General features: G+C 45.6%; 1 protein-coding gene across 3 annotated transcripts in view; it reads left to right on the forward strand.

The window, feature by feature from the left end:
- MRAS (muscle RAS oncogene homolog) overlaps positions 1-22,799 on the forward strand; it is a 38,277-nt gene extending 15,478 nt beyond the window's left edge. For 2 of the 3 annotated variants that reach the window (XM_059475977.1, XM_059475976.1), the window contains 5 exons: positions 5,371-5,584; positions 14,126-14,279; positions 17,415-17,514; positions 18,808-18,887; positions 21,870-22,799. In XM_059475977.1, the coding sequence (XP_059331960.1) occupies positions 5,392-5,584; positions 14,126-14,279; positions 17,415-17,514; positions 18,808-18,887; positions 21,870-21,969 (627 nt within the window). In that variant the 5' untranslated portion in view covers positions 5,371-5,391 and the 3' untranslated portion in view covers positions 21,970-22,799. The remainder of the gene's footprint in view (positions 1-5,370; positions 5,585-14,125; positions 14,280-17,414; positions 17,515-18,807; positions 18,888-21,869) is intronic. The other variant, XM_059475978.1, reaches the window with a different exon arrangement.
- Positions 22,800-27,709: the final 4,910 nt, after the last annotated feature.

The following is a 27,709-nucleotide window of genomic DNA, read 5'->3' on the forward strand; positions in this document are numbered from 1 at the left end:
TAAATCTGAGCAGCATCTATGTGCTGGGGGAGGTGATGCAACTTTGGGGTTGAAAGGGAGAAAAGGTCTGGCTGGCACAGGAAGCCAGTGAGCAGTTCAGGGAACATAACACTTGGGGTACAGCATCTTTTTGCACAGGAGGAGAATTGATGAGGCCACTTCCAGGACCCACAGTTACCTCCCCCCACATTCAAAGCCCAGCCGATTGCAGCTCTTCATTGCTTGGTAAAGGATTTTATTTTTAAACGACAGTTGGTTCAAGGCTTTTTTTTTTTTTTTTCTCCCTTTTAGTATCAATCTGATATTGCTTTGATCACTACTCCAAAAGGAAATGCCTGTAATTTCCTGTGCAGGTCTTACCAGGTGCTGGGCTCCATCAGATCCGGAAGCTGATGGGAGTTGGGAGCACCTGTTAGAATCTGCCTTCTTAGAAAACCTCAGAGACTTGAAATTTCATTTTTGTTTTGAAAAACCTAATGCCAGAGCTACAAAAGGCATTAGACTCTGGCTTCCCACATGACACATCTGTTCCATGCTGACTTCCCACAGAAGACTGGAACACAGTCCAGCTTTTGTTCAGTGTGTCCTTTCAGAGGCATTGACTGGGAGGGACATCTGACAGACTGGAGAAAACTTGGCTAGGAGTTACTCATCTTTATTTAATAGTAATTGGCAGGTTTCTTTCATACACCTACAAGTCCTTGGGCTCTTGATGGTTTGGGACATGGTCATGCCTGCTTGAGGGAGAAATTCCTGAAGTTCATTCAGTCCTGATCAGCATGACTCAAGGGAAGTAGCAGCCTCCTAAAAGGGCATGTCCTGTCTTTCAAGGATTCTTAGTAGTTCCCAGCCCAAGGGATTGCCTGCAACACATAAGGCTGAACTATTTTGGTACCTGGCTGGCGTCTCTGGGTGTGTCGTGGTGGTTGTGTGGCTGCAGCCAGCAGTCTGCAGGAGAAACAGAGAGGGAAGTGTTCAGATTTTGCGGAGTTTCAGCCCTGCAGGCACTGCGTGGAGCTGCTAATGCTTACAAAGTGGCTGGGTAAAAGGGTGTAATCGAGTGAGCTGTGGGCAGAGGAAGAGTTCTTAATTGCAACCGTAGGAGGAGTTGGCAGCCTGGGTGGCTGATAGTCTACCTCAGGTGAGATTGGCCTCCTCAGGTATGCAGAGCTCTGTCAGGCCATGGGTGAGGAGCCATGGACCAAAACAAGCTGATGATAGGAAAATTTCCTTGGCCGTGGGCTGATGGAATCATCAGCATCCGTGCCCATACATTAGTGTGTGCTAAATCATGGCCTGTTGCTGAAGTGGACATCAGCTCCCTGAAGTTGTCTGCTTTGGAGAGCTGTAGCAGAGGAGGAGGGAGCTTGGTAGTTCCCACACAAGCCCTGCTGTAGTTTTCTTGGAGGTTTCCTAACAGAATTAAGCAATTTATGTTGCATGTTGCCATGGACACTGTAAATCACTGTCGTGCTGGCCTTCTCAGTGAGGGAGCTGGTGTCTTTAATTGCACTAACCTGCCCTACAAATCCAGGGCTTGGTTCTGAGCTTGATGACCTTCTGTAAAGGCCTCACCCTGGGAGCTCAGCCTTCAGGACAGCAGAGCAGAAACCAGGGAAAGGGGTGCCAGCACATCAAATATCAACTATCTGGGGTCCATTTTATTTTTTATTATTGTCTTATGTGGCCACAATTCTGCTCAGAAGCTGTGCTTGGACCCACTTGCATTCAGGGCAAGTTTTGTAATGAGGGTGGGGATTAGATACACCACCTACATTTTGTGGGCCAGTCATACAAACTAAGATGAATTTGGTGTTTTTATGTTACTTGGCTGCTCTAAGGGGATAGCTCAGCCCTTCCACTCCACCTCCATGTCCAGACAGGTAAATGGTGTTTTATACAGTTTATTCTGCCTCCTAAAAGAAAATACTTTTTGCTGAGGAGGCTCAGTTTCAGTGACACCCTTGGACCAATGTTTCTTTTTTCTTCCCATCCACCTACCCCAGAAGCAGCCACACTTCTGACTGTCTCAGCATTACTGGCTTGTGCTGTCAGGCCACCAGTCTTGCCAGTGTGTGTGAAGATGGTTGTATAAATGGCTGTATAAATCAGCCTCCTTCCAGTGACTAAACCAGAGCCCTGACAGCATTTGCCAGCGTAGGGTATGGATCCCTCTCTTGGCTCCCTCAAAATAAACAACTATATAAATTGTAAGATGATTATCATCAGACCTTATTAGTGTATTACCACATGCTGCTTTGTATTCAGACAATAGATAAAAACATTTGTGCTTCGCTTTTCTCAGTCAGATCTACAGCAAACACGCTTATTCTTGCTCCCATCTTAGGAGGACTGTGTCAGTAGTCTTGCCAAAAACACATGAAAATTAGCCCAAGTCTTTTGCACTTGCCTGTAGCTCTGTGCACCTTTGGGAGTGTTTAGTCTTTTCCAGGAAATGGTATATGTTGTTTTAAAGGTTTGAATCATGAGCTGGTTAAGTTCATAATCTTGTCAAGGCATGAGTTGTCTTCGTGCTTTGGTTATCAGGGCAGATGGAGGGGCAGAGGGATAGAAGTGCTTGAGTTTCTGAAGGTTTTCTTTATGTGCATGCATGGCTGGAGCACAGGACCTGCCATCTCAGTAGAAAGAGGAGTGTTTCCATGAGCAGCAGAAACAATCCTGCAGAAACATGTGAACTTGCTGCCTTTTGACACTCTGAAGTTTTCATCTGTTGTTCTAGCATCACCTAAAATACAGGGAATTGTGCTCAACAGGCCAGCCTACGGTTCTTGACTTTTTTTTTTTTTTTTTCCCAGTTGTTTTTTTCAGTTCAGTTCTTGCTGTTTTCCCCAGGCTATGTAAGAGTCAGTCTGGTGGTTCAGACACACAGCATGACCAAACTTCTGGAAACAACGGGAAGCAAATGCCCCGATTCAGCCGATAAGCATGCTGGGCAGAGACACAGTTTGTACAATGGGCTAAACATTATCCTAGCACTTTGGGGAGCATTTCATGCAAGATAAGCTTGAGGCTTCTTAGGAGTGGGTTAAAGGGCTGGCACAAAATGTCAGTAAAAATGTAATGCTTGTTGCCAAGCAGCAGCTTGTGGTTTTGTGAGGAGGTCAAAAATCGTGCACAAATGGAGTATGTTTTTCACATCCACAGACTGTCCCCTGCCATGTCAGTAACAATCAGTCTTTCATTCTGCCTGGCTGGAGCTGCTCTGCTGTGTAAAGAAGGATGGGGTGAAATCTTGGCCATGGGCAAAGCAAAAAATTGTCATTAACTGTGTTGGAAGGAGAGGCAGAGCTTTAGCCAGGGTCTGTGTCTCAAAAAGCCTGTGAGGATCATCTGACCCCAGAAGGATTACACAAAAATAAAACTTGGTATTTCAAGCAAAAATAAGACATTTAGTTGAAATTCATTGGTTTTTCAGTAGCCCAGCCTGCTGTGTATTGATGTGTGGTCTCATAAATATGAGAAAGTGGCTTACTCAAAAACAGGGCTAAGAAACTTCCTTGGGGTTGTTGTGAGGAAATGCAGTGAGACTGTTTGAAACCTCAGCTAGTTTGGTCTTCTCCCCATCCAGCAGATGTTGCCTGCAGTGGAAATTCTTGCTTTTCTCAATAATTTCCTCCAAAGGTGGTTTAGAAACAAGCAAACTTGATCATGCTTCTTGCTCTGAAAACGTTGGCTGGTCTTAATTTGGACAAGAGGCCTTTGCTGTTCTTAGACTCAGAAACCTCATCCTCTGTCTCCTTATGGGCTTTACTTTTTAGAGGTGGTATGGGGTCTCCAGTGTACTGAAAGAACACTTTTGATCACCAGATCAAAAGTGCTTTTAAGATTCAATATTTTGGGTTAAACTGAAGTAATGATTATGGAGAAAGGGACTAGAGAAATCAGAAACTAGATTAGAGGATTATGTTTTTGTGTTTTCACAAGAACACAGCTTCTGTGGCACAGAGCACATCAGACTTGCTTGGTGGTATTTGAGAATGAAAAAGTTGTCTTTTTAATGAAAAAGAAATCCCTGGGGTTATTGGGATAGCCTCCAAAAGCTTGTGTTGCTTGGTGGGGATACAGGTTGGGAGCCAACAGTTTATGGAGGTCCCCTCAGAGCAGTCTTGGTCCCACCTCAGTGCTGACCCCAGCCAGTGCCTGCAGCCCAAAGGGCACCAGCAAAACCAGAACATCTGGGAGCAGGTGCCTGCAGAAAGTGTCACCACAGCTGCTGCTGCACTGAACAGTATTTTCAAGAAAACCAATACCAGGAAAATCAACTGCCTTGTCTTCAGCCTTATCATTATGATGGATTTTTTTCTCTTTAAGTGTGTGAAAGACCTCCCAGAAAATGCAACAGTCATTCAGATCTGGGAGATGGCCACCTGTTTCCTCTGAGATCTGAGTCAGTATCACTGCTGCCCAAGGGTGGGTGGAGGGCACTTACATGCACAGAACCTCCTGTCTGCCTTCTCCTTAAATGAGCAGTTTCTGCTGCTGAGTGTTGAAATGGGCCAGTCAGCAATGGCTGCTTCTTCTCCCTTCTCCACAAACCTGTGCTGTTGCCCAGTTTCAGCCAGGGATTTTTTTTTTTCATTTTTCTTTTAGGAGGTAGCTCTGAGGTGAGGGAAGCAGTGTGACCATGCTGCTGGGAAGCTGTTCTCTAGGCTGTGTCACAGCCACAGGCACCAGCCTTCCTGCCACAGCAGGGTTGAGGGTTTGAAAAAAAGGCAAAACAAAAACCACCTGTTATTCCTGGCCTGCTGCCTTCTTGGTTTTATTTCTCAAACTTGAAAGTGAGAGAGAAGAAAGCAGCTAAGTGCATTTTTGTCTGCTGGCAGAGCCAGGCTTGGACCTTTACCTCCAGTTTCATCCATCACCAGCAGCTCTGCCTGCAGATCTGGCCCTAGGATGTAACATCCCATTTAATGTTCGCTATACCTTGGGTTAAGCAGTGAGAAATAGCTCAACTCTGACTTATCAATGGGATTTGGTCACTGGCAACAGGAAACTGTTAGGAGCTTGATAAGTGCACTGAGCCAGGGTGATTTTTGTCATTGCTGTGCACGACCCACCCCTGTAGGAAAGGTATTCAATGGCATAGGTGTTGCATGTGCATTTGGTGACAATTAGCAATGCCTGCAGACAAACAAGGCACAGTGGTGGAGATGTCTGCACTTGTAAGCGCTGGGTGTGAGTTGCTGTAGAGCTGTTGGGAAGGGTTGGTGCTGCTGCTCCTTTCCAAAAGGATTTTGGATGCCAGAGCTGCCTTCATTCTCACTTCTTAGGCAGCAGGTAAAAGCTGCCTAGTGCATATTGCCCTCTTGTCATTGCTGCTGAGTGACTGGAGATGATCTCTCTCTCCAGCAGGTGCAGCACGCTGGCAGCATGGCTACAAGCGCCGTTCCCAGCGAAAACCTGCCCACGTACAAGCTGGTGGTTGTTGGAGATGGTGGTGTGGGCAAGAGTGCTCTCACTATTCAGTTTTTCCAGAAGATTTTTGTGCCAGACTACGACCCAACTATTGAAGACTCCTACCTGAAGCACACGGAAATAGATGGGCAGTGGGCAATTCTTGATGGTAAGCAAGCTGCTCTCATTATCCCCTTTCCCTTCTAGCTGAGCACAATTGCAAATAGACCTCAGTCTCCCACAGCATGTTGTGTCTCTGTCCCTCCTGCTCTGCTGGGGCTGGCAGGATGTGGAGCTGCAGTGCATGGTCTGCAGCTGGTCTCCAGCAAAGCTTCTGCTTCCAGTTGCTTTGGTTCCAGTTCTGCACAGAAGTGTTTCTTGCAGGCCTGTGAAAACCTACAGATCCTCATTGACATTTGGAGTAGGCTTCTGCAGCCAGTGAATTACAGCCCTGCCAGGTGGCTATTGCTAATGGTACTTCATTGAGGCTGAACTTATCCCCTGGGAAATAACTGTGAGTGGGTAACTGAGTGAGTGGTTATAACCAGAAGGAATATTTAATCAAAACTGTTGTCCACTGACAGTGAAGAATTTTTACAGCTCTAAACTCAGTCATTCAGGATGATGTTTTCATGTTTAATTACCTGTCCCATTTCAATGTGGGTAGGGTAACAGCCTGAAGATCTGTTGTAACCAAGTTTTCAGTTCTTTGAAGAAAACTGCGTCTTTTTAAAAAACAACCAACAGTGAAACACATAGGAAAAAAAAAAGGCAAAACAAAAAAAAAAAAGAGCCCAAAAAAATCCCCAAATCCACCACCTTAATTAGCAGGTGAGGAGAAAGACCTGTATTACCTAAAGCTGCATTTACTTTTTCATTTATGCTGCATGAGGCAGACTAACCACAGCTACAAAGGGACTCTTGTTCTTAAATGTTGTAAGTTTTGTTTTCCTTTATGGAATAACTAGGTAGTACATAAAATCAAGTATTTTCTGCCTTAATTACCCAAGTTCATGTATGTGGCCACTAACATAACTGAACTATATTTAGCCTCACTTGTGCCAAGTTCTACCTCCACCCTCTTGTCACAAAGATGCTCAAGATCTTTGTCTCTGCATAAGTGTCACTGGTGTGTGGGGACAGAAAGCTGGGGGATTGTCATGAGTGGTGGAATATGGTGCTGATGGGGTTTGCTGTGAGGACTGTTAGCTTGGTCTGGAAACCTGAGATCTTAGTTGTACTCTTTAGGATTTATCAGATATAATTTAGTGAGTACAAATGGCCAAAAAGTCCTTAAAAGAACAGCTTTTATTCAGTATTAAAAAAACAAAACCTGCAAACAACAAAACATGTTAATCTTGCCAACATTTGTTCATTTGAATATGTTAACAGTTGATATGAGGCAGTACTTGTGAAATTGGTGCTGAAATGTCTCTTCTTGTCATCTGCATTAGAGATATCTACTCTCAATTAATCATCTCATAATGTATACATGGATCTTTATTTTTAAAATGTCAGTCCTGTATAAAAGAAAAATCCAGTCCTGCTGTAAATTTAATTCATTATTTTGAGTACAGAATCCAGTCCTCTAAAATGTGTGACCTTTATCTTCACTGGTATGCCCCATGTTGTGATATATATATATACACACCAGCTGCTGTACCTGTTGATGTTAGCTGAAACAGCCTTGGTTTTGCAAATTATTGAAAAGTAGAAAAGGCATCTTTTACTGAATACTTGGAATTGTTTATACAAAACAAGCAAACAGAACTTCAACAAAAAACCTAACTGAACCTGATCTGAGTGGGAGTGATGAAAGAAACTGTTTTCCAAGGAGCAGAAACTTAACCCTTTGTTTTAATGAAAAAGCATCTCTTTTGCTCAGATGGGCTTAATGGCTGTACTTGGGCTGAACAGAATTCAGCTGTGACCTTGAATGGCATTTTGGGAATCCCTGACTTCCAGGGCTTGTGTGCCCACAGATGCTTCACAGCCAGAGAAGTGAAACTGCAGCTGCTTCTCTTTCCTACCACTTGAGATTTTGAACAATCACAATTTTGGAAGAAAGACAATATTCTTGTCTGAAAAAAGGATGTGACCCTTCTCCATCTGCCCAAAAGAAACAGGGCACCAGGACTGACTAACACTTGTGTCATTTGCCTCAGCTCTCTGTCACAGGCTTTGGATCTGGGTCATTCTCCGAGGTCACCATATCCTGGGACAGCTGCTCTGCTGTGGCTGCATGAATCACTTATGGGATAAAATTAGGGACAAACATGATAGGTAGGGTCAGGATGCATCATGAAAAATCCTAGACTTTCCAGTTGTTCTTCATTACCAAAGCCTTTACAAGCTGAGGTTTCATGCAGTGCTTGGTGGGCAGAAGCAGCTGCCCACCCCCTAAAATAGGAACTAGTTTTGGAACATGAATAACTAAATAAGAATATAGTATGAAGGGCTCTATAAATTTTGAAATTTTCAGAAACAGTTATTATTAAAAAAAAAAAGAAATACATAGACATCCAACAACTTTAAAAAAAAAGGGAAACAGCCCACCCTTTTCCAGGCTGTTGCCTGAGCAGTTCTGTACAAAGCATCTCAAGCATTTTGTAACTGCACCAGCATTATGTTGTAAAAAAACCCTTCTGCTAGCCAGCTTGCATAAAGCATTTGGCTTCCCTCCATGAAGACCTTCACCCACATTTATTCAAGAGCACTAACTGCCTGCATGATGAAATGTTTGACTTGCATTTTTTTCTTTAGCTGAAATCTCTCTTTGAAAGTAGACTGAAATGGAATAGGGTTCTGTTTTAAATCTTGGAGCAAAAGCTACATTCAAAATCTTCCTTTACCTGTTTGTTCTTTGGCTTGGGCATGTCTCTATTTTTCTCACCAGGAGTTGTCTGTGATAGTTCCCTGCCTCCCAGGAGATTGTGGGGCCTGTGTTTGTTGTGTTCATGTTCCACACTACACAAACCCACTTTGTTGTTGACCTTATGCCAGCTTTAGAAGACCATCAATGCAGTGTTTGGAAGTGTTGTAGAGTGGAAGAGGGCACTTAACCTGAATCAAAAATGCACAGGCAATTTGTGGCTAGCCCATTTTTTGGTTGCTGCCACTCTAATGAGGCTTTAGGACCAACCTCCAATTTTCTCTGCATGTGTCATCTTGGTTTATTCCCTGCTGGTTGTGCTGAAATCAGCACAGTGCTGTGTTCAGTGAAATGCACATAGGTGCTGTAGAGACATGAGGTCAGAATTAAGTGGGGGCCAGGGTTAATCTGCTTTGATTGGCTCTTGTTCCAGTTGCATTGCTGTGATTAATTTTGCACGCTCCTTTCTGTGTGCAGGCTAATTTAGCAAGTAGCAGAAGATTTCTTTTGGTGTGGCTGCCAAATGCCAGTCTGGAATTATTAATCTGGGCATGAAGCCAAAAGTGGAATACCTTAATATGGCAAAATGTTCCCTATGGTTCAGAATTCCTTATGGCTCATACATCACACAGAGATAAAAAGGTGGCAAGCAAAGGGAGATGAAGAGATGACCACAGGCACATGGCTTGGTCTGGTTGGGAATTAGGCTGAACTCTTAGCTGTCAGTAGGGCTGTGCCAATTGGTACAAGTCAAACAAGGAATTGTGTTGGTGAAAGGAAGCTGTGGTCTCCCTTCTCTTCCCTTTCCTTTCCCTGGTATGATTTTGATGAAACTCTCACAGCCTAGAAGTTGTCTCTCTGCTCCTGAGGTTCAGTTGCCCTTCCAGTTCTCTTCCCAAGACCTCCTCCCAGTCCTGGGGTGCCCTTGTGCTGGGCTGGCCGTGTGCAGCCTGGTGTGCACCCCTGTGCACTCACACCAGGCTCCATTCCTTCCCCCACACTCTGTCTGCCCTTCCCACCTGTCTATCCTTTGCATCCCTTTTTGTGGAGGGTTTTTGCTGCTGATTATCCCTGGGCACACAGGAAGTTTTCTGTTGGAAGTCCCTGCTTTTCTTCTGGGAAACTTGAGATCAACTCAGCCACGAGGCCAGAGGGAGATCAAAGGTCACTTCAGATTTGCAGGCAGAAGGGTTGGTTTGTGGCTTGCTTTCTTCTTTTTTTTTTTTTTTGTTAATTTAGAGTAGCATCACTGAGAGCATTAAAATTCAAGTTAAATTTGTACTTCCATTATTTTATTTGTGTATCCAGTATTTGCCCTCCTTTAATTGCTGGGATTTTGCAACAGTGAAAGAGGGGGTTTTGTCTTGGGTTGGATTTTTTTCCTGCCAGGAAAATTTTGATGTTACAACATGGAAAACACAAGGCTTTGAATACTTGCCCTTTGTTAGAGAAAGGGCTCCTTTAAGGGCATGCATCTTTTTTCTGTTTATTGATGTGGAAGCCTGTCTTCTTTTTGCTTAAAGGAAGGGCAAGAATTCAAGTACTTGGGTTTTCCATGTTATAACATCTGTGTATTTAGCTAGGGCACAGAAGAAGGGCTCATAAAAGCCCCAGTGTTTTCCTATCATGTGTTTTTTTGCTGAGGAAAGCTGTCATGCCAGGGGCAGCATGGCCGTGTCTGAGAAGGAGCAGAAGCATCAGAGTGACAGAGTGAAGCATCTGCCTTGCTTTGCACATGGCAAGGGCACCTCATACCTTTTCAAGGTGACTTGGGGTGTGGGGACACAGAATAGGAGCTGTGACCCCAGTACCCCATCCATGCAGTGCCCAGAATGCCAGTTCCTCAGCTGAAGGCAGTGGCTGATAGGAGTGTCCTCTCCCATGGTGCTGCTGATGGAAGACAGAGACCATGGAGGTGGCTTTCCTCAGCCTGAGGCTTGTTAGTTTGACTTGGCAATTCAAGTTACATTTTCCCATGAGCTTAGGTACCAAGCTGCAGGGCAGTGAAACCCAAAGGCTGAAGGACAGAAAATGGGTTGACATGCTTGTCAGTTCATCTTTATCCCCTCTAGATGCCATGGACAGTGGAGAAACTCTCTTGAGGTGACCTATACACCCAGCTGCCTGGCAAGGTAAAGATGTAGGGGGACATTTTGCCTAGATATGGAACGAGAAGAGCTCACCTGCACAACCAGATCTGAGCTCCTCGAAGGCTGGGAATGCTGTGTTTGAACTGAATCCAGCCTAGGCTCCAGAAAAAGCCATGCCATTGCTGGCTTAGAGTTCACAGTGTGTCTCCACCCTTGGTTTAGGTTCACCAAGTGCCTTTGTCTCTGGATGGCCACTTGGAGCACTGTCAGTTGCAGAGATGTTGCCACATGTACACCTTGAAGCACCAAGGGCTTCTATTTTGGACCACAAATTCCTGTATATTCCTGGGCTCCTGTGCCTGCTCAGAAGTGCTCTCTAGGCAGCTGCACTCTTGCATAACCCATCAGGATTCACAGAAAAATGGTATGGAGAGCTCTAAAGGGGCAGGATTCAATTAGCAAGGAGTTCATCACAGCAGCTGGGGGTCACATCTACTGGAAAGTCGAAAAGACCATCTCTTCACTCAGCCACCTCTTACCTGCAGAGCAGGAGACCTCCCTGCTGGGCTCTCACAGCCTAATTGCTCTTAGTTTAGTCTCCAGCTGGTCTCATGATAGCTCTAAATGGCTTTGCCCTCTTTGGATGTCTGTTCCTACATCATACATCATCCTTGGCTTCTCTCTACTTCAGCTTACCCAAATGTTTTCATAATTGTTCCTCCTTGCTTCTTTGGTCAAATTTGTGAGAAATTCACTAAGTTTTCTGTTGGAAGTCCCTGACTATGTACAGCCTATGAGTCTGATTTCAGTTCTTGGAAGAATGAGGTAGGAGAAACCCACTTGTGCTTTGGTCCTTGTTTCCATGCTGGCATTGATGTGCTGCCAGTGGGGCAACTGGTGGTTCAAAGTGTACCAGCTCACAGTTCTCTACTCATGGTTCTTTCTGTCTTCTGCCATCCTGTCTGTAGAAACAGCAATTTTAAAAGAAGGTGAATGCTGGCTAATATGCTAAATCTTCTCATCCTTTTGGGAAGAAAATCACCTTCTGAGCTACCCCTTCCCAAGTTTCTCCTTGCTCTTTCCCATTTCTACAGGTAGGAGTTGTCTTGAAGCTTTTATGCCACAAGACACCACAAGCAAAGCCACTTACATCTGGCCCTTTTTTGGTGCTGATGCTTTTCAGGATGGGGTCCTTCCCTGCCTACAAAGGATCCAGATCCCTCTCCTCTGTTGTTTACAATTCAAAAAGCACAGAAGTGTTAGGCTGGGGGTTTGCCTTAATGAAGAGCACATTTAAAGTTAAGACAAGGACTTTGTGTGGCCATCTACACAATGCTTAACTTTGAATTAATAACCTTAACCTTCACTGCTGTGTGTCTTTTACTTACACTTTCAGATTGCCATTTTAAATGCTGCCTGGACTTGCTCACCTTTTTATCAATGCTGCAAGTGAATTCCCTTTAAATAGCAGCTGCTGACCCAGCAGCTCTGCCTGTGTTTAGTGTGATGGCCAAGATCCAGGCAAGGTAGGAGAGCCCCATGCACTGGGGTATCCCCACAGCCCCCACCAGGGCTTGCCCCCTCTCCCAGGGGTGCAGAGCTTTGGAGGGGCAGCAGCTGGGGATGGGTTGATGGGTGCAAAGGCACAGCTGGATGCTTCTTATGTGCTTCATGAGAAGTTTGCAAATGTGCCAGAGCAAGGGGAAGTCCCTAAGCTAATTACCATGCAGGATACAGCACATCCATCTCCACCTTCCTGCCCACAGCTTGTGCTGGGGCACCTGCCCTGTCTCAGGGGGAGGGAGCTCTCAGCAGGGAGCTCTCCCACTCTCCCACAAGTTGGGTTTGTGTGCTCAGCCCTGCCCTGACACCGTGTCTAGCTGCTGCAGGAGTCAGATGAGGGCAGCCCAGCCTCTCTGTACAGGTTGGGCAGGTAGGAGAGATTAATTTCCTCTTCTGTCCCAGCTCCAGAGCCCTGGCCTTATTCCATGGTGGCAATTCTGTCCAGGGCATAGAAATTTACCAGCACATGCAATCTCTTTGGGTTTTCTATTTCCTTTTTTTTTTCTTTTTTTTTTTTTTGTACAGTCTTTAAGAATAGCTGAAGTGCCTTTGAGCTGAGACCCTTGTTTCCTAGATTTAGAGGGGAAGAGCAGGATAAAAGGCTATGAAGAGACTCAGGTGACTTTCCAGCAATCTTGGCAAATAAGCCTAAATCTCAGGGTCTCTGCAAGAGCCTGGAAGTTCTTTTTATCTTAAGAGTTCATGAAAGCAGACATTCAACACCAGTTAAAGCAGGAGAACAAATGAGGCTGAAGGCTTTAAAGGGCCTGCCAGCACCAAGGAAGGTCTCCAGGTCTTCCAGTGTAGTTGTCTCTCCTCCAGACATGCAGTGAAGGTGTGTGGCTGGCTCCTGAGGTGTGCTGTGACATGCAGCATGTCCACCTGTGCTGATGCAGCAAAGTGGTCTTTATCATGGTCCCATCTGGAAACTGGGGCAGCCTGAGCACTTCCCCTACAGGGAACAGCTTGCTGGGTCTGTGGATTGGTTCAGACCAGACAAACCTGTATCAAGCCCTGCTGCTCTGTCAGCAGTATGCTCTTGCCACTGTCTCCATCCACAGCTACCCTGGGCTTTCCCCATCACTTGTGGGCAGCAGATGTTTAGATGTTTACACCACGGCTGTACAGCAGAGGCAAAACAGTTTTCCCACCCAGCCCAGTTGACTGGGATGTGAAAATGCTCCCAGTCATCATGAAGGTCCCATGTTTGCCTCTGGGGTGCAATGATGTATTAGGATTAGTACTTCTGAGCAGCTGATGCACTTTGAGTGCACCCCATGTTGGTACTGGCATAGCCTAAACTGATGAACTCCTCTGGTACCCTCCTCCTGCCAGACAAATTCCTGGCTGTGCACAAAGCTGGGGCTCAGGAACTAGCACTGATGTATGTGGTGTTTACCCAGAAGGCTGGGGTTGCTTGTTCCACAAGTGATGGGACCCCCTGCAAGACAGATCCATGGAGAACCAGTGAGTTATGTTTCCATCAAGTTTAATCTAGTGGGGAACAGCATCTGAGTGGCTGTCACAACTGAGGTGTTTTAGGGGATTTGAGCATGGATTTATTCACAGAAATGTGATCACTGTATTGGATGTGCCAGGTACTTAAAGCTTTTCCATCTGTTTAAGTTACCTCCTTAGTATCAGCACATCATTTGAGACTAAATATTTAAGGAGAGTTCCCCAAGGCTCACTCTGAAAGGACAAAATGGTCTAGAAACAATATCCAGGTGTTGAGAAAAGGAAAATGCTTGTAGCTATTACTTTGGGTCTCACAGCCCTGCTTCATCATGCATTTTGTAGGTTATCCCTGACATTTAAACTGGCTTTTAGCTAACCTTCCAGTCTTGGGTTTTCTTTTCTGGGAGAGGGAAAAGTTGAGAGGGCTGTGAAATACTTTGAGCCATATCTTGCCAGAGGAGCAACTCTGCAAATTCAGTGATCTGTATTTGGTACTGGAAAAGGAAAATTAAATCCACAGTGTCCTCTTCCCCTGCTCCCAACTTAGGCATACAAGGATGAGTGAGGTCTGGGACAGAAGCCCCCTTGTCAATCCAACTTGATTTCATCACATCTTTGCAGTCTTTGAGGAAGCCCAGCAGAGGCAGAAAGGCCACAGGACACATAGTGGTGCCAGCAGCTACAGGTCCCCCACAATAATTAAAAACCTTTGTCTGTTCTGTCCTAGTTCTGGATACTGCAGGCCAGGAGGAGTTCAGTGCAATGCGGGAGCAGTACATGAGGACTGGAGACGGTTTCCTCATCGTCTACTCGGTGACAGACAAGGCCAGCTTCGAGCACGTGGACCGGTTCCACCAGCTGATCCTCAGAGTCAAGGACAGGTGGGTGCCAAGGGAGTCCCCACCATCCTGGGGGCATGGCTGCACATCTGACCCCAGCTTCTGCCTTCTGCATGTCCTGAGACAAATCCTTAGGTGGCATTTGTGGACCTCAGTGTGGTGAATAAGAAGTGGTTTGCTTCTGATAAGCATGAAGCACTTTCAGTGTGAAAAGGGTCAGTGGTGTTACAATGGAGTGAAAAGATGTCTGGAAGGGAGAAATTTCTGCCAGAGCAGTGTGATAAAGAGAGATCAGACACCTTTGAAGGTTACCAGCTCAGCTCTGAAGAGGAGGAAGATTGCTCTGTGCACAGTGCAGGCACTTTGGGATCACCAGCAGGGAGTCAGCAAGCATTTCAGCCCTAATTATTTTGCGTGTCCTGGTACCATCTTCCTGTCCCTGGCTTGTGCCAAACACACCTTCAAAGGCCCTGCATTATTTGGGGGTGTGAGCAAGTGTCTTGAAGGGGAAAAAGTTCGTGCTGGAAGGAACTATATTTCTTACCAGGGATGTAATGTAGTTAATGCACTGTGCTCTGCAGTGAACAATTTCACAGAATAAAACATCTGTCTGTGCTGGGGAGAGGTCACCTCTCTCCTCCTTGCATGTGCAGGGGAGAAAGTACCACTGGGAATTTAATCATGGTAAATAAATGTGTCCTGGCACAGTGAGGGGAAGCTGCTGCTTTATCTACAAGATAACTCCCTCTTCCCATCCTGGTTCGAGAGGCAATGGATCCATTCTCACTGGGTGGGGTGTGAATTGAGCCCTTATATGTCTGCAGCTTTGAATCACTTAGTTCTTCCGTTCATAATGACTTTTAATTATGGAAGTCATCAAGAAAAGTCACCAGAGGGTTTGGGCCTCGTTGCTGGCTTCCTTTCACAGCTCTGAATAACTTCCCCACAGGAAGGGTGGACTCCTATCATGTGAGGTTCACAGCTGACAGCTCTTCCAGTAAAGCATCCAAAGTGTAACCCACAAGAGTGAAAAGTAAAGGAAAAACCACCCTTTGATTTCATTGAAATGAAGAAGAATGTCAGTCCCTCAGTCAGCCTCTCAGATCACAGCAGCCTCAGCACTGCTGGCTTAGCTTGGGGCAAAGTAAATCTGTTTCTAAAAGCTGAAGGAGACAGGACAGAATTTCCTGTAACCTGCCCCAATCTGATGCTGATTTTATCTAATTTAACTTGGTGAAAATAAGATATGGTGTTCACTGTTTGCTCTGGACTGAAACTTTTGCCCTCCATACATGCTGTGCAGTGCTGCAGCAGCGTGTGAGAGGCAGGAAGTGAAACGGGCTGGCGAGGTTGTTTGTGCTCCCCGCTCAGCGCCACTCCGAGCGTGAGAAGCGTATTAATGCGTCACCCAAACCTGAGCTGGGGCAGAAAATCACAGCAGTGGGAGCAACGTGAGTAAAAAACCCTCCTGCTAAACCCACAGGGAGCTGGGAGCAGAGCATCACCCTGGTTTTCAGTCTGGCAAGTGGTTTTGGCAACTTAAGATCCAAAAGAATTGCAGGCTGCTGTGTTAGCAGGGCTGTTCAAAGCCTTCCTCCCATTTTCTTTCCGCAACTTTCATTATAGTAAAATTTCCAACTGTAGCAGCTTTGTCCAACTAACAGTTGTAGAGCTTGCAATAGGAACAAAGTCCCCATAGAGTTTTATGCCTGATGTAAACAAGGAAAATGAGATATCATCCAAAAGTAATCTAAAAAACCTTTCTAATCAATGTGCAGTAAGCCAAAAAGCAATCAAATAATCCAGACAAGCAAATATTTTGCTCCAGAAGGATCAGAGTCAAGATATATCAATGCTCAGGTATTAACATTAAATCACAGTCACATTATCAGAATGAATAACTCTAAGACTCATTTAAAATGCAGAGTGCAGTACGGTATTTTTCCAGCCAGAGCAATGGGGCAACATGCCAGAAGGAAGATGGAGCTCTTATCATCTCGATGAAAAATGACCCAGAAACGCTGTTTAAAAATCCCGAGTTACCAGGGAAGTGTTTTATACAGAAATGAGTATGGCCAGCTGCTCCTTACCCCAGTAAAATCAGCTCTGTTACAGCAGAGAACACTGGGATCATTTAGGAGGACTTAAATATAGAACAACAATACTGCAGTAAGTGTCAGTGATCAGAAGGGACCTCCTCCCTCCCAGCAGTGGCCAAGAGGCCCTGCAGCAGCTGATTGTTCTGCTTCATGAAGCCAGAGGACAGAGTGTGGCACTGCCAACACCTCCCATGGCTCCCAACCTTGGTTCTGTTTATCACTGGAACAGTGGAGCTTTCTGCTGGGGGAGAGGAGGAGAGCCTTGCACAGGACATGCTGTGGATAAATGGATCTCTTCTCAGGTGGTGGCTGAAGGCAGGCACTTACATGCCTGGTAGTTAAAGAAATATTGAGTATTATTACAGAGGGAGATGGGTCTGGTATTTTTTTCTGGGATTGGAAGCAGGAGATGGTAGGTAATAGCACTGGAAGCTTAACAAATCTCTTTGGTTCCTTCCAGCCTCCTTCCAGCTACCACTGCCAAGCCCAGTTTGTCTTGGGGTAACAGCTGATGGGCATCTCTGCTCCCACTCATTTGCTTCACCATTTGATGCCCCTATAAGCAACAGCTCCCAGAGTCCATCTTTCTTCCCCCACAGTTGCTCTCAGTAGATGACCAGGAATGAAATTACTCCAATTCTTCCATCATCCCTCAGTATCTTGCCAAGATATGCAGTTACTGAGATGCCTTAACTAATAAAAAAGAGTCCCAGTCTCCTGTCCAAGAGCTGTCTTTATGTCTCAGTTGATTTTCTGGCTAATTCTCTAGATCTTTCTTCACCTAGTTGGATCTTCAGGCTTAGTTATCATCAGGCATTGCAGAAATTGTGACAATAAGTTCCTGAAGTCCCTACAAATAACAAGGAATGTGTGCATGCATGCAACTTGTCAAGTAAATTTTTACAGTATGAGCATATGTATAGCACAGCCTGGGGGTTTTCTTTTTATTTCTTTACACATATGTGGTATGTCTGTAGCTGAATATGTTAGGTTATGTCAGCATCAAAAAGTGAAATTTATGCTCATAATTTTTGTTGTAGTGTGGTAATAATTGGGTGGTGGTTTTGATTTTTTCCAGGGAGTCTTTTCCAATGATTTTGGTGGCAAACAAAGTTGATCTAATGCACTTACGGAAAATTACAAGAGAACAGGGGAGAGAAATGGCAACAAAACATAACGTAAGTTTGCAGGATTATTTAATGGTTTATTGAAAGTCCTATTACAGGCATTCAGAATTGAAAGCTGTGCTCATTAGGAGCTGCATTAAAGCTTACAATGAAACATTTGTAAATACATCTTTGACTACTACAAAGTAGCAGTTCTGCAGTTTCCTTCCAGTAGGGCCAATTCATCACTGAAACCAGAACCTCTGCTGTGCACCAGGCTCTAGGAGAGCTGTGGCCATCACTGAGACTTCTGTACAAGGTGTCTGAAAGTGCTGAGAAGTGTTCAGGATGGGAGAAGAAAGTTCACTTCCCTGGAGTGAAAAGGCAGAGTCAGGCATTAGAAGGTATATCCAGCTGCCTGAGCTTGTTAAAGATAATGAAGTTAACAGGGTTGTTAAGCCTATATAAATCTGGCCCACTATCTCAGCTCTGCATTATTCATGCTGTTAGTTTAGCCCGAGAAATTGGTCTTAGATGGGTGCAGATCACATGCTGCTCCACTAATCACCTCGAAATGCTAGCAGCCCTGAACACCCAGAGGGAGACAGCAACTCCCTTAGGAGGTGGAACTGAAGGAAAGGTTAAAGGCAAGCAAGCCTGAGACCTCTTGGCAGCTTGCTGTGCCTAAAGGACAAGTGTGTGGTGGTTTCTAAGCAAACCTCGATGGGAGTTTGGCAGGGCAGGTTCACTCCCCCTCCGCACGGAATCTGGTTTCTGTCAGAGCCAGGACACCTAAACTGCAGCACAGCATGTTGTATCCATCTGTATACACACGCCTTGGAAAAGGCCATGCATGAAAATACCTTATCAGAGGCAGTTTTATAAATCTGCCAGTGTGCTGAACAAGCACTCTAGGAGGCCCCATCTGGCTGTCAGACTTTGAAGGGGAAGATCATTTTACACTGAAGGGGAATTGTAGTCATGAAATATTCATGCAGTAGTCCCAATAAAATGTGGCAAGCAAGAATTTTTGGCAAGTGCTGGTCTTTCAACAACCTTCGGCTATTTTCATGTCTGTGAGCACAGCTCAGGGGGAGAGAACATCTGACAACATAAAGTCTGGGATTATTCTCCCCCAAACCCAGACCTCAATAGCAGCTGTTTAGCCTGGTGCTTATTCCAGACCTTTTGTAAGCAGTTGCTGACCTTGCTGCAAGTGTGAGGGTGTTGATAGCAGTGTCATGGCAACATTTTGTTTACCTGTATTTCCGTGGTATTAGCAGCCCGTTTCTTCAGCCTTCAGGCTTTTCATTTTGAAACTGGTATTATCACTGATCTCTTTCATGATACACTTCTCTCCTCCAGATTCCTTATATAGAAACCAGTGCCAAGGACCCACCTCTGAACGTGGACAAGGCCTTCCATGATCTTGTGAGGGTAATAAGGTAAGCTGCAAACTCCTCCCTTCCTTACTGCCCATGGGTGGGACATGCAGGAGTCATGGCTCAGAGAGTCAGGAGCCAGGTTTTCTTGGGGGTGGGATATTTCTGGTGTTTATTAACTTCCTTGTCCTGTATCTGCTTAGGCCTGTTACTAGCACTTAGCTACCCATGCAGGACATCAGTACCATGCCCAGTAAGAAGTAGCTGAAATGAAAATTTTTTGTTCAATGAACAGTGCAAAACCTACTACAATGATCAGCTCTAAAAGGCTGGCATTGAAAGCTCTGGACCAGTAATTTGGGTTTTCATAGTTTTATCCTCTCAGAGTCTTGCCTTGACAGAAGTTAAAAAGGACCAGCAAAAAATCCTACAAAATTCTAATGCTGTAGGTGACTTCTAACATTTTCTGCTCACTAGATGGAAAAAATTAAGCCATTTTGTATGAGAAACTGCATGACCTAATGGCTAAGCCCCAGGTTTCCTCAGACTGCAGAGGTTTGTTCCCAGTTCTGGCATGAGCTGCCTTTGCTCGTTTTGGCAAACGCGCTCTCCGGGCGAACCCCTGCTCCGGCTGCCAGCAGGGAGGGACTGCCTTCCCAGAGCCCGGCTCCCCTGCAGGAAAAGAGCTGCACACACATCCCAGCATCTCGCTGATAACCTCAGTTCTCTCTGAGAAGATTTGTTTTTCTGGCACTAGTTGTCTGCCAGATTTTCTGGGCCCTCATTTTTCATGTTTTGGAGGGCGCTGAGCTGAAATCGTGCTCCTCCCTGCTGCGCAAAGTGCCTCGCCCGGCAATTAAACCACAAGGCATTTATTCACAGCATATCTGTACTTGTGAATATCCTAGCAGAGCCTCAAGCCAGCCTCCATCAAAACCAGATGGTACTGCCCACTCTTCCCACATGTCTCAAAAGCAGAGGGCAGAAAGTCTTTGGAGAACTGAGTTGGAAGTGTCCCAAGCTCTTTCCCAACTGTTCTCTAACTCAGTATTAGCTGGCTGGATATGACTTTTGTGTTGCAGCAAGCTCTTACCACCATGTACTCTGCTCTGCAGGAAAGGAAAACAGCCAAAATAAGATGGAAAGGCTTTGTTTGCTTTCTCCACGTAACACAGCTCCAAGCAGGCTGAAAGGAGTATTGTAATGAGGCATTACTAATTTCAAGCCCTGAAAATGCACTCCATAACCTCAAAAATAAGTGGTACACCTCAGTTTCCTGAGTAGCTAATGTCAGTCTTTGCCAGCCTGTGATGTCAAGGGCACCAGCAATGTTCACAAGAGCTGGAACTCGGGTTAAGTCAGAGAGCAGGAAGATGCTGTGTGATCTGGCTGGACATTGGCCACAAACAGCTTTGCTAGGTTTTTGGACATTACAAACTGTCCACAGTCAAGGGTAGCATCACCCATCAAGTATTGTTTTTCTGGTTTTCAAGTAAGCTTTTTCAAATAAAATGTAAATTTCAGCTCCCTGATAACTATCATTGACAGAGTGCTTTGCAAATGAAGGGCTTCCTCGGAGCCCTTGTGAGCTCTCAGGGTGAGGATGCTTGTTCAGCGTTGCACTGTTGGTGCTCCTTGCACTTGGCTGATTCCCAGTTTATTTAGCTTCATGCAAGAACCTGTTGTCTGGAAGTAATCCAGAAAGGAGTGGGGTGATTGAGTCCATTCAAGAGATGTTTTAAATTTCCTGATGCCCCTTTTATGCTGCAGCCGTGCACACACAGGAACTGTCACAGCAGAAGCCTTGAGCAGGCCCAGGGTGTGGTTTCTGGATCTCTAAAACAGATCCAGAAGAATATGAACAGCTTGTGGTCACTTAGTGTTTATCCAGATTTAAAGAATTTTCTGAATTGCATCTTTGTAGTTTTGAGCTTTAAAGTTTTATGGTTTTCATACCTCCAGCCTTCATATTCACTGAGAAGAAGTCTTACTAGTCAAGGCTGAGTTTTTCAGGTGGTTGCAAGAATTTGGAAGCTGAGGCTGTAAGAGAAACACCAGCTAAAGTCATAGTGATTTATGCCCCAGTGATGTCTCATCCTGGTCTGGATTACTTGCTTTAATGCCTGGTATATTACATGACAAAGAGGCTGCTTTTGAACTGTTCAGACTCTCAGGTTTGAATCTATGGAAGCTGCTGGTGTCTGTATGTTTTATCTTTCACTGAAATCTACATCTACAAGCTGCCTGTCAGGTGTTTGAGTTACAGAGCCTTCGTTGGATTTGCAGAGTAGCTGCTGCAGCTGGGTGCAGCTGCAAACAGGCATTTGGGCAGTGCCTCACCTTCCTGGACAGGGAGAAGCCCTGAACAGAATGCTTCAGAGGCTGCTCACAGCTCCAGGGCACGCTGCAGGAGGGCTCTCAGCTGTGTGTTCCTGGTGGCTGTGACTTCAGACAGCCAGGGACATCTGTCTGGGGTCAGCTCATTCTCTGTGCACCAGTGCTCTTCACAACATCAGAGGAAGCCAGAGCCCCTGCAGCCGCAAATGCAGTTCTTGGTTTATTATGTTTTAGCTCCCCTCCATCACCAAGTCTGCATCACTGCAGCTGGCTAAGGGCAATGCCAGCTGAAAGGCAGAAGAGTGTATTTCTCTGTGCTCTCTGTATCTCTCTCATCCTCTTCCCTATGGAGTGTCAGCAGTGTAATGGATGACGTTACATCTCTTGGAGCATCCCTGTTTCCCAGAGCAGCCCCCACGGCAGGGGAGGAGGCAGCAGTTCACCGTGGGCAGCTGGAGGCATAGTGCCCTGGCAGGACATCCATCCCTGCCATTACCCTTAATGGCTTCTTTCCTCCTTCCTGAAGAATACAGGCCAGGCCCAGCAGTGTGGCATGAAAAGCCATGCAGTGCTGGAAGGGTATATGGAGACATGTATGCAAATATGCACATGCAGACCAAGATGCTGCTCTACAGGCTGCCCAGGGCTCTGGATCCAGCCCAGCCTTATGTCTCACCTGCCTGCTTTCTTCTCTGTCTCCCAAAACAGGCAACAGATCCCAGAGAAAAGCCAGAAGAAGAAGAAAAAGACCAAATGGCGAGGGGACAGAGCCACGGGCTCCCACAAACTCCAGTGTGTGATTTTGTGACAAGACACCCTGGGAGTGCCTTGGATGCCTCCCTCCTCCCCTCCTGACCCCCCAGCAGCCCGGGTGAGGAGCTGCAGCCCGATGCTGATGCCCTCAGGGCCCCGTGGGCTCCCTGTGGCAGCTCAGACCCGGAGCGGGCGCTCAGAGGGGCCGGACCCTGGAGAGGGGCTGCACGCCAGGGCCAGCGTGGGAGCTGTGCCAATGGGAGGCAGAAGGGATCAGCAGGACCTCAACTCTCAAACATCCCCAGCACCTTCCAGGGGCTCCATGATGTTTATAAAAACAAAACAAAAAAACCAAGGCAGAAGTTTAAAAAAAGTGTTGGTTTTATCTGCAAACATTTCTCTTTGTGACCCATTTCTGAACAGCATTGAATAGCCCCCCTGTTTGGTACAGTTGTCTGTGTATGTGGGGGAAGGGAAAGGGTTTTTCTTTCTCTTAATTTTTTTGTCCTCTTCTTCCTTTTTGTTGTTTGCTCAGCAAGTGTTGGGTTGCAAAGAAACAACGGCCAGGCTTAGATTTTTTGCACTGGACTCTCTCTTGGGCAGCAGTGCCAAAACACAGCTTCATATGAAAGTGCATAGATTTGGAGGAAGAAAATTAATTCCAGCTGCTCTGGGTGCTCCAGACATTGTGTCAGACTCTGGAGGGTTGCCAGCTCACAGACCATAAACTCCAGTTTAGGAAAGGAGGTTTGGGTTTGGATTATATATTTTTTTTCTTACCCTTTGTCAAGAGGTTTTGTTTCTGTTTTGTAACTTTGGACATGTCAAACTTAAGGCATTTTGTTAACCTGAAAGTATTTAAATTAAAGTAATTTACAAATGGAAGGGTATTTCATTTTGGGGGGAGGGGGGTGGCAGGGAAGGGAGAAAGGAAGTAAAATCTGAACTGAATTTGTTATTTGGGTGTTGAATTTCTCCCTCATAAATGCATGTAAAGTGGTGTGATCTAAATCACTCTATTATTCCTTAACCTTTTCCTGCAAAGCCACTCGTGAGTAGATTAATTGTTTTGCTTTTCCCAGGCTCATCTCACACACGCAGAAAACAAAATGTGTTTATGGAGTTTGGCTCAATGTTTCTTCTTCTCCCTCCTTCGCCAAGTTGGTGACTTGAAAGGAAGAGGTGTTTTTAAAATGATTCAAGTGGGATGGGTCTCTTCATAAGCTGACTGTATCTAAAATGTCTCCCTGAAAACAGCAAGGACTACATTTGCCTTATGAAAAGACAAGGCAAAAACCCTACAAGCATTCAGACTGCCATCTGTAGCACCAGAAATATGGCTGTGCACATCCTGGAGGGGCCACGTGTTCTTTCACACCTTTCCTGGCAGTAAGAGCTGCAGTAGCAAATTTGTCTTTAATGGTATGTCATATGCTGGATTGAATCCATTGGCTCCATTCGTGTGGTCACCAAATCTGTTTAAAAGTAGCAACTTGCTTTTCATCAGCTTGAATCCTATTCAAATATGCTTTGTGGGCATGATTTAAAATATTGGCAGAGTATGAATGCCTGAGATTTATGTGTCTGAGCACAGAAAATCCTGGTATTGGATATTGAAGATACCCATCCAAGATGATGATCATCACAAACTTAGTTGTCCATGCTTGTCTATTTGCCACCAGGTTTCATTTCTTCACCCTTTGCCAGGCCACTTTTTAGAAGTGAGTTGGCTGCTGATTATTTTTCAGGTGAATGAGGATAATGGAAACATGTCCTTAATTTGTCCAGTCTTCATCACAGCCAGAAGATGGCAAAGGCCTGTAGCTGGCTCAGCAAGCTGCTTGGGTAATGCTGCCTCTGTCCCCTTTGGTGTGGTGACAGATTCTGGGGATGGATTAAGCAGAGGGATATTGGAAAGAAGTGTCTCTCACAGACTCTTAGGTTGGATGTGGGCCATACACTTCAGTAAAGCAGCAACGTGCTGTGTCAGCTGAGATGTGGCACCCGACCATGGCAGCATTTCTCCCAGTGCTGGCTGAACAGAACTGCAGCAACTGAAGCCATCCACTTCAAATTCTGGTCCTTGAGCCTTGCCTCTGCCTTCTGGAAGAAGATCTCCCTGTAGGCATTTCATTTGTTCTGCTTTGAAAACCTCCAGTAAATCAGAAATTGTCTGATGATCTTTGCAACCACCCCATTTCACCATCCCCCCTGTAACCACTTCCCCACCAGAATCCCTGTCTAGCCTGACTGCTGGCTTAATAGTTTTAATTATACACTACTAATGCTATGGGATTCCACACAGAAGAAGATGATGACAATTTCAGGAACTCTTTTAATGCCCCCTAGTGCCCTTCCATTTAAAAATAACTTGATTTCTGCTGAAACACCCCATCCTTATTATTTTTATCTAAACCCTTGGGAATGCTTGCCTGAAAACAGCATGTATGTCTCTTGAGTCACATCTGCTGTGTACTCAGCACTGCATGTGAGAAATTATCTGCTTTTTCTAAAGCTTCTTAATTGTTTCTTCAATTTCTTTAGCAACCAACAGCTATTGCAGAATAATGGAGAGGAGGAGGAGGGGAAAGGAGCAGATTAACAACAGAAAATGGAGTAGGGGCCAGTGGGGAAAGCATGGCTGTTTTATTGTACATTCATCAACTTGTTTGTAGCAAGGAGTGTTTTCCAGCAAGGATTGTATCTCTGACAATTCCAGGGTGCTGAAAATAGCAAGGTATACAAAGCCTTCTGCCACCTAACCCACCCTGTCATGTTCAGGGCTATTGGGAAAGGGAGAGCACAGCACCTACAGACCTGGTAGGGAGACACCAGTTGGTGACACAACAACTGTGCTGTGGGTGGCTTATATTTTCCAATGGAGCATCCAGTGGATAGGGACATTTTGTTGTGGTCAGGGGCAGTCTGGAGGTGGATCCTGTAAGGGCACACGTGGGGCTCATTGCCAAAGAGCTGATGGTCCAAGTGACCAAACATCATCTGATGTTAGACCTGACCTTGCTTTCAACACACAGTTTCAAACAAAATAAAAAGGGGGTAAAACCTTACAGATTCGTTGGTATTTAATAACTGAATAACCACCTTTTTCTATTTTAGACACTGAATAATTGTAGAACAACAAACCAATAGTATTAAGCCACCTAAGTTTTGGCTTTGCAAAGGTGTCATCACCTCCCTGACCTGGGATCCCATAGCATCTGTACCACTGCCATCATGTAAATCATGTTGGTGTTTCCTCTCTCTGGTCCTGCCTATAAAGCAGCCACTGGCTTTGTTTTCTTACCAATTTCTGAGGTGCAGGACATTTATTGTACAAGCCAAGTCACCTGTTTGTCTGTTGACCTCATGTCTCTCAAAAGGGAGTTGGGAAGGAAGAAAAGGAGAAGTACCTGGTTGAAATAAATACATATTCCTTTGGCATGGGCAGAGTTTAATTGTCCCTCTCTGCCTGCCAGCTCTAAATGGCACAAAACCCTGATGAGAGGAAATCCAAACACCACCACCCCACAGCTGAGGAGGCCTGCAGGTGGTGGCCACCTACAAACCTGCTGTCTTGGCTGCCTCAGCCAAGGCCAGGGCTGTCACTGGCAAAGCTGCTCTGTGCTAGCCTGGGTACATATAAATCAACAATGTTCAGATGATGGTGCTCAGCTGCAAAACACTGGAGATGGTGAACAAGAGAAGCAAGTATTTAACAAGGGGCTGAAATTGCTTGGTTTGGATCAGATGTTTCAGTTTAACAAGAGGCTATTGTCATTTGTTGCTCAGTTCCTTAATCTGCAATAATTAATTTTGGCTGGCTCTTTTAACCTACAGCTGTAGTAGAATTTGCAAATTAGGACAGGCTGAGGGATTTAGACATACATGGTGTGTCTTGTCTGGAGAGGAAATAAGCATTATTGGGCACAGAGAGGACAGCATTGTAATGCTGGGTCAGATTTTTTTGTTTTAGCTTGTTTCCATCCTCAGGCCAAAATGGACTGCCCAGAGGCTTGTTCAGCTCCAGTGATTTCAAGGGATGCTCCTTAAATGCTGCTGAAGTGCTTGAGAAGAAGGTGATTCCCCTCAAAGCTCTGCTAAGAGTAGAATATAATGGGGAACACCGAAAATACTTTAAGAGACACAATTTATGGTCTACTCCAGATGTCAGAGTTCAGATGTTTATTAATGAGGGAGAGAGGGCTTGAGAGAAGTTTGGCATTAGGGAAATAGCCAAGGCCTGTGACAACTGCCACATCAACCTGTGTACCTTGGAATGGACAGAAGAGCTGTCTGAAAATCTGCTTTCTGTGAGCTGGGGTCAGTGGCCAGCCTGCTCTTATCTGCTGCAGGCTGAGCAGGAAGGAGGAGCTTCAGTGCATTTATTAAGGACTGAATTACTGTGCACAGCAGTCACAGTGCAAAGGAGAGGAAGGATGCTGTGGCATGGGAAGTGTTGCTGTTCTTGGTCACTGCTCCCTGTGCTGGGAGGTCTCCAGCAGTCACACAGGCTCAATTGAGTGTTCTGCATTTATGTCTTTAATGCCATCTGAAGGTGCCTGGGCTATCCAGGGCATTTACCTGTGAGTTTCAGCTGTAACACAAGACCTCTGGGAAATCTGGGCCCTTCTGGAGCAGCAGCCACCAGCCAGGCAAGGATTCACCTGAGCATCTCAAATGGCTCCACATGTGTACCTTGGGCAGCCAGAAGGTGCTTTGAGTCACTGGATATTTCAGGAGTCTGTGGACACCCTAGTTCTTCGCCTGCAAAGTGATGTCACCTGTGTTTTAGGTGATGATGCACCTGGACAAAGTCTGAAGTAGAAGTCACCAATTTTTTGAAATGTATGAATTGCATTTTGCAGCCTAGGCAATCTCATGAGTATCAGTTGCACAATTAGGCTGTAAATAATTCAATATTTGGCTATCAGGGATTCCATCAATATTATGCAGGCCTTTTGCTTCCTTTTCTCTTGCATGCAAGGGAAAGAAATATTTCATAGGTGGTCTCACAGATGGTTTCTGGGATGACACAGGACTTGCTTGCGGCAGGAGACCAGGGAGAGAGATGCCTGCATGTGCTGGATCCCATGATGGGGAGGCAGGAGGAGTTACAGCACAGAGGTAGGCTCTGGTCTGAGGGGGTTTCCCACCACTGTGGTAAATCACTGTTGCTTCTCTCCAGCTCCAAGAAGTCACTTATGAGTGGCCACAGGTCAGGCAGGTCAAGACTTCCTGAGGCAGGAGGAACATGTAGGCACTGTGTCCCTGCTGTGCCAAAGGGGGGGACCAGGGAAGGAAGGCTCACACCCAGCAGTAGGACCTGCTGGGTGGGTGAGTGCAGGGGTTACTGCTAATGACAGGAGGGGGATGTTCAGCAGTGTGGAGAGACAGCCAAAATCCCCTAATCCTGGCAGTTCTGGGACAGCTTTTTAATTCTTTTGAATTCAGGGATCCCTTTGCCAAATCCTGGGGGATCGGCAACATCATGCCAAGCCAAACACAGCAGTCTGACTTGCCACAAACATTACTGCTCCTCTGGTTTCCATCCCTCCTCCCAGGTCCCTCTCATGCAGACCAGGACATGTACAGCGTTGTCTGAGAGCTCTCACTGGGCATGTGGTCAGATCCAGTAGGCCAAGACAGGGACTCAGGCAACATCCTGGATTTGGTCAATAAGAGAGCAGAAGTAAGAGGTGAAGGAAGGAGCTTTGTGAAACAGGACCCTGTTCTGTAAAGCCAAATCCTCTGCAAATCTAGGCAAGAGACATTGTACAGCTTGTGATTAAGACAAT

Source organism: Ammospiza nelsoni, chromosome 7 (genome assembly GCF_027579445.1).
Source record: "Ammospiza nelsoni isolate bAmmNel1 chromosome 7, bAmmNel1.pri, whole genome shotgun sequence".
NCBI lineage: Eukaryota > Metazoa > Chordata > Aves > Passeriformes > Passerellidae > Ammospiza > Ammospiza nelsoni.